The sequence below is a fragment of the Corticium candelabrum genome, unplaced genomic scaffold (genome assembly GCF_963422355.1).
Source record: "Corticium candelabrum unplaced genomic scaffold, ooCorCand1.1 SCAFFOLD_38, whole genome shotgun sequence".
Classification (NCBI taxonomy): Eukaryota; Metazoa; Porifera; class Homoscleromorpha; order Homosclerophorida; family Plakinidae; genus Corticium; species Corticium candelabrum.
This window is the reverse complement of record NW_026912722.1, coordinates 20,276-29,254: the sequence shown is the minus strand read 5'-3', so window position 1 is coordinate 29,254 and position 8,979 is coordinate 20,276. Positions and strand designations below refer to the sequence as shown.

Below are 8,979 nucleotides of genomic sequence, written 5' to 3'. Positions count from 1 at the left end.
ATAGGGGACAACGTATGGTTTACAGCGCACTGGTATATCAGCCGTCAACCGTATGCGATGTTCCGTTAAGTTCGTTGTTTCAGGAAGATTTGTAAACACGCATTCAAATTCCTTTACCAGTCCCGCTGTCTCCGACACCTGATCGGAACTTAGCTCACTCCCATATTTTACGTCCTCAAAGGTCTCAGTAGTCAAGCAAGTGCACATGTCAAGCAACTCATGGTTGATCACTGTTTCTCCCGTCACCCTTTCCGCTGCGTCAATGACGGCGGAACAAACGGTATTTAACATCGGTCCTCCCTTGTGTTCGTCCACGGAACAAAATGATTCCTTCTCCCGTTTGTGAAATCTCTTCAGAAGATTGATGTGATACACCTTGGTTTTGCCCCCGACGTCAATTCTATAGTCATTCAATCCGACTCTCTCCTTCACTACATAGGGTCCCTTCCATTTCATTAATAGTTTGTTCGTGTCCGTAGGTAGAAGAACAAGGGCTTTGTCACCCACCGACAGTTCGCAATGTCTAGCTTTCAGATCGTAATACCTTTTCTGGTGTCGCTGGGCCTTCTGTAGCTCCTCGCGAGCTATCCGTAACGTGTCCTCGAGTCTTTCCCTTAGCTCGGTAACGTACTGGTAGCTCATCCGCACGTCCACATCATCTCCTTCTCTTGTCCATAGGTGGCGAAGAATACGCATAGGACCCCGCAATGTCCGTCCATAAATCAGTTCAAAGGGCGAAAACCCTGTAGACTCGTGAGATGCTTCTCGATACGCAAATAAGAGTGCGTCTATGTACCGGTTCAACTGCCTAGGCTTCTCTGTACACAAGCCTCTTAACGTTGTCTTCAGTGTGCCATTAAACATCAAGGACGGCGGAGCCGGTACGCGCGGCATTGCGGCAAGCGCCATTTTACTTTTTGCATCATATCACATGATGCAAATGGTGTTGGGCCAATCAGTTTGTTTTCGCCGCACCCCTTTTTGGAGTGCTTCGCCGCCTTTGCGTACACACAAAACTTCACTCTTACGCATTCAGTCAAGCGCAAATTGGATTAGTCTAAACTAAACTCCTCTCTTACAGTTATATTTATCTTACCTTGCATTGTCTATCATATCTCTATATATAAAGGAGAGGTGTCTGTCTGTCTGTCTGTCTGTCTGTCTGTCTGTATGTATGTCTGTCTGTCTGTCTGTCTGTCAATACATATATTTCAAACATGGTACTATTATACATCACTGCAAAGTACATAACTATAACTAAAGTCCAACACTATTAACAACATAAAACTTGCAAACTACATACGAGAGGCTAGACTCTAGAGCTAGGTACAAGATACGCAAGTCAGAAGAAATGAATCCAAAGAAGACCAGGAGATGGTGACGACAGAATCCGAGAAGACGCACTAAGCCACGAGGGCAAGGTAAGGCTGCGATAATCTCAGATGCTGAAGTCACAAGATGGACGACAAGACGAAGAGGAAGATGAGATGATGACGACAGAATCTGGAGAAAACGCACTAGGCCACGAGGGCAAGGTAAGGCTGCGATAATCCCAGATGCTGAAGTCACAAGATGGACGACAAGACGAAGAGGTAGACGAGATGATGACGACAAAATCTGGAGAACACGCACAGGCCACAAGGGCAAGGTAAGGCTGCGATGATCCCAGACACTGAAGTCACGTGCACAAGATGGACGACAAGAGGAAGGAAAGACGACATGATGACGACAGAATCTGGAGAAGACGCACTAGGCCACGAGGGCAAGGTAAGGCTGCGATAATCCCACACGCTGAAGTCACAAGATGGACAATGAGACGAAGGTGAGATGACGACGACAGAATCCGGAGAAAATGCACTAGACCACGAAGGCAAGGTAAGGATGCGATGATCCCAGACACTGAAGCCACAAGAGTATAGACAGAACGCAAACTCGATCACAACAAAGAAACATAAGCCACGGAAACAACATACGACGAAAAGCAACTCAACAAAAGCGTTCATTCCAGAAACGGGGACTCCATACAACCGAATAGGACTGACGCAACCGACGAAAGCGGAAAGAACCGCTGACGCCAAAAAGAATCCTGAAAAAGCTCTCCTCTTCTGTTGATGACTTCTACTTTGCAGAAACTGTAGGTTGCAACCACCGCTTCCATTCATCCGGGGGCTCTCTGTCTGTCTGTGTGTCCGTCCGTACGAGCGTTTCTCAAAGACGGCGAGTCCGATCTCGGCCGAATTTGGCTCGCGCACGCCGAATTCATTAATCTCGAAAGTGATTCCGTGATCGTCTTCCTGACTTCTCCCACGACGACGCGATTTCCCGCCGATCGCGCTCGCTTCCGCTCGCGCGCGAATATCTCCGGAACGGCACATCGTATCTCCACCGAATTTAGACTGCTCGTTCCCCGACGTCGGACGGTACGCGCCGAGCGTGTCGATCATTGCGGGCGACGCTGGCAAACGGAAGATATTTTTGCTGATATCCGGGTCTTGAAAAAATACGCCCACAGTCGTTTGCCAGTCTACGACCGTCGAAGAGCTGCCGTGTTTGATGCACCTGTTCCCCGAAACGCCAGCAACGTCTTCGAAGAGACGACGTTCAGCGGGACTGTCGAAATGGCGAGAGTCGGCATTCGTGATATACGGGGAACGGATTATCCGGGTAAGTATTGCACGTGACTTGCACGTTACGGGATTCACGTCGAAATTATAGATGCCACGTTCGATACACCTGTTCTCCGCAACGGGACTGTCGAAATGGCTTCAACCGGATCAATAATCCAATCAACGGGATTTTTTGAAACTGGACACGTGTCGAATAGGTGCCAAGTTCGATACACCTGTTTCTCGCAACGGCAGCAACGTCCAAGTTGAAATGGTTTTAACCAATCGCTAATTCAAAAATCAACGGGATTTTAGAAACGGCAATTGAACGAGATATAACTATGAATGAGAATTCTGTTTGGCTGCTACTAAACGGTAAAAGCACTTACACCACGGCTAATTAGTGACAGTAAACGGTTCTCTCTACAATCTGTACGTGACCTGGCTACACCCCTCTGCCTCTCCAACCATCAAACGCATTTTTAGATACTTTCTGCTATAATCTCTACCTATAAAGGCGACCTGTTTTTCTGTCTGTCTGTCTGTCTGTCTGTCTGTTATTAATGCTATAATCTCTGCCTATAAAGGCGTCCTGTCTCTCCTCCACTTCCGTGTTGTATTGGCTCTATGACAAACGTGTGTGTCAACTGCGGCGCTATGAAGTGGAAAGGAGAAGCACCCGGCATGTTTTGTTCCCCGGGCAAAGCAGGGCATTGGAGCTTGTCTATTATATATACGACAAAGGACGTGACGGCCGCACTGTTACTTTAATCTCCTGCAACAGCACCATGCTTCTCACAGAAACACCGATTGCAACGTACCTGTGATGTGGACAACCACAAGCGCGTAGCTCCAGAGGATATGACCAACATGTATATACAAGTATATAAGTGCTACCGAACGAGCACAGTTACAGTATTTTGCAAAGACTCAACTTGGTTCACTTAAGTAAACTTAAGCCATGGTTTTGAATTTTATGTTTAGGTCAGCGTCTGTTGTGAGAACCTGTGCTACAACTGGAAATTAACTGTGTTTAATTAACTCGCAAGAAAAATATTTCAGTAAATTAAGAGAAAACTGAAACACCATTTCTGCAACAAACGAGGTTTTGAAAAATTGAGTAAAGAATAAAGAAGAAAGAACGTGAAGTACAGTTTTTGATAGAAACATATTTTTTGTTGCCGTCTAAAACCAATCTAGCATCATGCAGTATCCATCAGTGTGTCCATGTAGCTAGCAAAGAAGTTGCAACATACGGTACATGCATGGTTTGTGGAAAGATCAGCGATCAAAGATTCGTGGTCAGAGAGGTTTGCGTGCAAGCCACAACGTCACATTGGCTGCGCCTCAAATCTACATCCAACCTGGAACAATAGTTGGAGGCCTTTGCTGTTCCAGTCAAAGAACAGGTATACAACTCCTAACCAAATAGGAGCACTTGTGTGTAAGTTGCTTGTAGAAGGGAATTAATTAACGTTTATACTCACCACGACTAAAATTTGCTATCGAAAGATTTTGAATGTTTTTATTCTCAAATGCAACTTTCTCACAATTGAGCTGCACACACACATACACACACACGATTAAGCTCGTTATAGGTCCTATTTGTTGTTGTTGTTGTTGTTGTTGTTGTTGTTGTTGTTGTTGTCTTCTGGTTAAATAGAAGTTTTGCGTAGGCTGAATCAGTGCAGACTTCAACGCAACCATGCAACTCTAACATAATTGGACCGAGAGGTTTTCCTGGTCCTATCGGTCAGACTGGGATGCCTGGCGTACCTGGAGCTGCTGGCCCCGCTGGCTCTGCTGGTCCTTCAGGAAGAGTGGGAGAACCAGTAAGTAAACTGATTGCACTTAATTAATTAATTTGACACGGACAACATGAGAATGTATGAACCGGTTTTGTATACTATAGGGTCCTTTTGGTCCTCGTGGGTTACTGGGAGAAATGGGAAGGAAAGGTGAAAAAGGAATACAGGGAGTAGGACAAAAGGTAACAGCAATCATTATCGTACAACACTTCTAACTGTACTAATAGTATAAACATGATATCGCTGACTCACAGAATCACTAATGCTATAATCGTATAGTACCAGTACATAGTAGCGATTCGGTGCGGAAGAACTATCATTGTGTATATTACATACTACATGTACACTTAAACATCATCTAAATCTTTAGCATGAACAGCATATGAATATAAGGTTTTGTGTGATGGCGTCCCGTTGGTCTTAGTGGATTACCTGAAGAAATGGGAATAAAAGGTGAAAAAGGAATGCATGGAGTAGGACAAAGTAATAATAATCATTATCACGCACATTTCTGTAAATGGATGTGCATGCTTGTACGAAACCGTTGTTTTTATCAATTTATTAATTAATTAAGTTAAAATAGAATTTTAGTCAAATATAAAATAAAATATCTTTAGGGTAATTCTGGTGTACGCGGCGAAGCAGGTCCGAAAGGAGAAAAGGGAGTGGTAAGACCAAAACATTTTACTTTTCTAGTCTTGTTTCAGTTTCTTAATGTCCATAAAAGACCATTTCGTCTTAATTCATTGTTTGTGTAAATTTAAGCAAGGAGATCGCGGTCTGCAAGGAGATCGCGGTCTGCAAGGATCGCCCGGACTGGTTCCCATGAAAGACATCGAGGAATTAAAGCAACTCGTCGGCTATCTGACCGAGAGCATGTTGGTGAGTCAAAATGTTGTATGGCTTAATTAATAATCATGTTTTACGTTTGTTGTTGTGTGTGTTTGTAGTCGATAAGGCAACAGGTTTGTAGGCATCAAAGGAATTTATCTATATGAGTGATGTGTTCAATGTTGTAATGATGATTACTTAGGTAGTTAATATCAACAACACGTTACAATTTGCAAAATTGCGGGTTGACTGGAAAGTTGTTAACGACAGCAGGAAGCTGCAGTTTCGGAGGTCTAAGAGCAAGATCCCATTGTTAACTAGTAGCAATCGAGTCGAGACGACGTTCAATATATCAGACTACGGTTACGATCCATCAAAATATGAATTTGATGAAGTGCAAGTGGATGCACAAACTACTGGAGATCTGGACAACAGTTCTGAAACTTTAGTAACGTACTTCAATTACAATCAGATTGACCAACCACGGAATTACGACTATAATTCTCTTCGTCGAGTGCATTCTTATCCAATTGAGAAGAAAGTGAGCGCTACTTCGTTTAAACTCGCTGCTCACACTACGCGTAGTGTAGGCAGTGGGTATATCACTTTTACATTAGTGAAATTTCGAGTGACACTACAGTAGATTTTCGATCGAGTGAGAGACCAATAGACGGTTGACGCTATGTGAGTGAGTACAAGTCATGAATAAAGTGTCATTTAAGACTAGACACTATCATAATTGAGCTGCAAACATTCAAGAAGCAACATCACATATACCATTAGGAAAAGAGACGAATGAGTTAGCTTTCCAAACCATAGCAACTATAACAGGGTATAAATGTTTGAGCTTACCGGTCGACGTTTTGCTAACGCCAAGTCTTAATTGGTTATCGCGTGCATCCTATATACGAGCCAAAAGACTGTCGACGAGTCTTTATTGCATGTATGCATGCTAGCTGCATTTACAATTCTTATTTGTGTCCCTTGAAAAAGGTGCCCGCTCACGATTCACCGCGCACGCCCAGGCACACCCATGCAAACTTGAAAACGTGCCACGATTCAAGTTGTGTCATAACAAAGCAGAACAAGCAAACATCTTAGGGTGGACCACGTTTAGACTTTATTCATAGTACAAAGAGAAAGGCTAATTGCGTTCTTGCAGCAGTTTCGCTCCTCGTACTTGACATTGCCGAAAAGCTAACGACAAGTGCGCTAGGTTTTTTATCCACAAATTTATCATTTACCAATCTTGAAATAGCTTGTTCTTGAACGACAAAAGCACTTTCTCGATTGTTTTCTAGTTGCACGTGACTCGAAAATGGTTGAAACTCGCAGCGTTAAATAAGCCATGGAGAGGTGCCGGACGCGGCCGGCAACGCAGATCGTGCATCTATCTTCGCATGGTAGCTAAAAAAGCTGGCTAGACTAGATACCCGTAGCGACAGACGATGCGCCGGTAGCGGTGTTTCTTCTACAGAAATCAAGTCATATGTATGTATTGGTACACTGATAGGCTAGTCTACAACTTCATACATGGTAGATGTCTTTCTGGATGCCATCGCGCTAGTGCGCTCTCTGTGCTCCACCCATTTTTGGGTCACGTGCAACAAGGAAAAATCGCTTTGTCGTTCGACAGCAAGCTATCTTAAATTGGTAAATGGATAAACGTGTGCATAAAGGCACGATTTCAAATTTACGTGGGTGTGTCTGCGCGTGTGCGGTGAATTGTGAGCGGGCACCTCTAACTAGTGGTTTGCTAGATTGTAGCCAGTCCATCGCTTCCACGTATGCGCTCTAGTGATTTTAAAGGAACACTTCACCAATTTACGCACGCTCAGTAGACGTTAGCGTATGTTATAAGGCCTTGAGCTGCGAACCTAACGCTTGCTGTGTTGCGCGGCGCATTGTAGTGGTCTTGCTTTCCGAGGCCAACTACTAGAGCACACAACAGACGAGTCTAAACGTTCCAGGCGACTCTAATAGTAAAATAAAACAATTATAAGCGACTCAGTTGTTCGTACTTTGTAGACTTTACATGATCGTCTTGAGAGACTTGCGACCCCTCAGTCTTTTGCACTTTCCTCCGTGTTTCTTTCTACAAATGGAGTACACTACAAAAGGGCTTGCGTGATGCGAAAAACACACAGAAACGTGTGTTACCGCACCTAATCACGTGACATCAAGTGCCTTTATTCTACAGCCGAACCATCGCCGTATGTACGTGAGCTTTTCGCCGTCGATTGAAGGTGAGTCAGTGATGCGAAAGCACATTTTACTTTCGCCTAACTTAGTAAGCAAATATCAAAGTCTACACGAAGTGGTAAAACGAAACCTACACTTAGTAATTAGTAGACGCTACTTGAAAAACTGCCTCGTACGTTTTTGTTTTCTAACCTTAGCACACTGCTCCGCTATCTAGTTTGCTCTAAGATAGCGCCAAACTTTCCAACTTGATGTGTGACCAGAAACATTTAGCGCCGAGGGCGGAATTAGAGATGCACGGACCGGCGAAGTGCTCTCATAATATCTGTTGTGAAATTCTTTATTGTACCATATGTCACCTCACATTTTATGGCTTGCCATTTCAAAGTAACTTAATTAGCCGAGCTATAGTACACAGCACAATGAACAGTATGTTTGCAAACGCTTTGATGTTGGTCGCGCGCGAACGTACTTTTTCTTTTAGAGAGAAACTGGCATATGCTGATGGGCTGGTCTTCCCTTCAGAGGAGAACGCATTGTGGTGTCTCACAGCATGCTACATGTCTATTCGGCACATCTTGGCGAAAATGGGTCTATACGCTGTGGATGCATGCGAATGTGTACCGCGGGTCGGAATGGATGTGACTTTTTGGAATTGCTTTCGTAGCTGCGACGCCTGCCGCATGTTCGACGCTGCACAACCAAGTTACCGTCTTTGCCTTGAGAACGAGTTAGTCTGGATCTGTTTCAGCTAGACGAAAAGGATTTTTTCGTTACAACCGACTACTATATAGCAACTTTATTAAAGTGCTTGGATTTGATGCCCTATTTTATGGGTGCAGTCTGTAGCTACACCTTGATGCACGTCTGGCCTCAGAGATCGAGCACTTCTCCTATCTTCATGCAATTGTGGGAGACGCACCTGGGCGCAATAGCTTGTTGTGTTAGCTGTGAAGCCCTTGTAGCAACTTCAACTTTGATTTGCATGTAGAAAAACTATATGCCCTTCTTGCTATTAGTTTCAATTGCTCAATGCACGTTTACAACTAATGATTGTAAAGACTGAGCAATAGAAAAGTTGTTTTAGCTATTTCCAATGCTTCCGTAAGCTTGACTTTGATCCATTAGATCTTGTCTTGGATGCGGTAATAGGTGATTGTATCTTGATCTTTCTAGTGTTCTTTCGTGATTTGTGATATGCTTCCCAAACACGCGGATAATTGCTAGAGGCGATCTAATATGTCGGTATCGCCAGAAAGTGAAAATTACATTACAAGATACATCAAGCAATACTTTGGCATATTGGCAAGAGACTGATTTAAAAGCCTGATCGAGTAATTACAATGTCTCAAAGGCTACAATGTGTCTGGAGGACTGGAAGCGTAAAGGCTTTGTGTAATGTTTCTCTCCACAATAGACAATCTCCGTAGACATGGTCGATAACTTCTGATGTCTGGCAGCCATTAGGGCATTGATCACTTTGAATGAGATTACAGTGGAGGAGCCAAGAATTTGTAGACAGTGCTCTATGT

The 8,979-nt window shown here is 43.8% G+C and overlaps 2 protein-coding genes across 3 annotated transcripts; one reads left to right on the top strand and one right to left on the bottom strand.

The window, feature by feature from the left end:
* Window positions 1–1,067: 1,067 nt before the first annotated feature.
* On the bottom strand, window positions 1,068–2,729 carry LOC134198000 (uncharacterized). Its single transcript, XM_062667345.1, has one exon. The coding sequence runs from the start codon at window positions 2,442–2,444 to the stop codon at window positions 1,566–1,568; it is 879 nt and encodes a 292-aa protein (XP_062523329.1). The 5' UTR covers window positions 2,445–2,729; the 3' UTR covers window positions 1,068–1,565.
* A 407-nt stretch (window positions 2,730–3,136) lies between these two features.
* LOC134197998 (ryncolin-1-like) lies at window positions 3,137–5,967 on the top strand. Of its 2 annotated transcripts, none has more exons than XM_062667344.1 (7): window positions 3,137–3,711; window positions 3,771–4,438; window positions 4,519–4,596; window positions 5,032–5,082; window positions 5,180–5,296; window positions 5,365–5,379; window positions 5,448–5,967. In XM_062667344.1, exons 2-7 carry the CDS (start codon window positions 4,370–4,372, stop codon window positions 5,886–5,888), a joined length of 771 nt encoding a protein of 256 aa, XP_062523328.1. In that variant the 5' UTR covers window positions 3,137–3,711; window positions 3,771–4,369; the 3' UTR covers window positions 5,889–5,967. The 2 variants fall into 2 exon arrangements, with proteins under 2 accessions (XP_062523328.1, XP_062523327.1); XM_062667343.1 differs by having other exon boundaries at window positions 3,137–4,015; window positions 4,283–4,438.
* The last annotated feature ends 3,012 nt before the right edge of the window (window positions 5,968–8,979 follow it).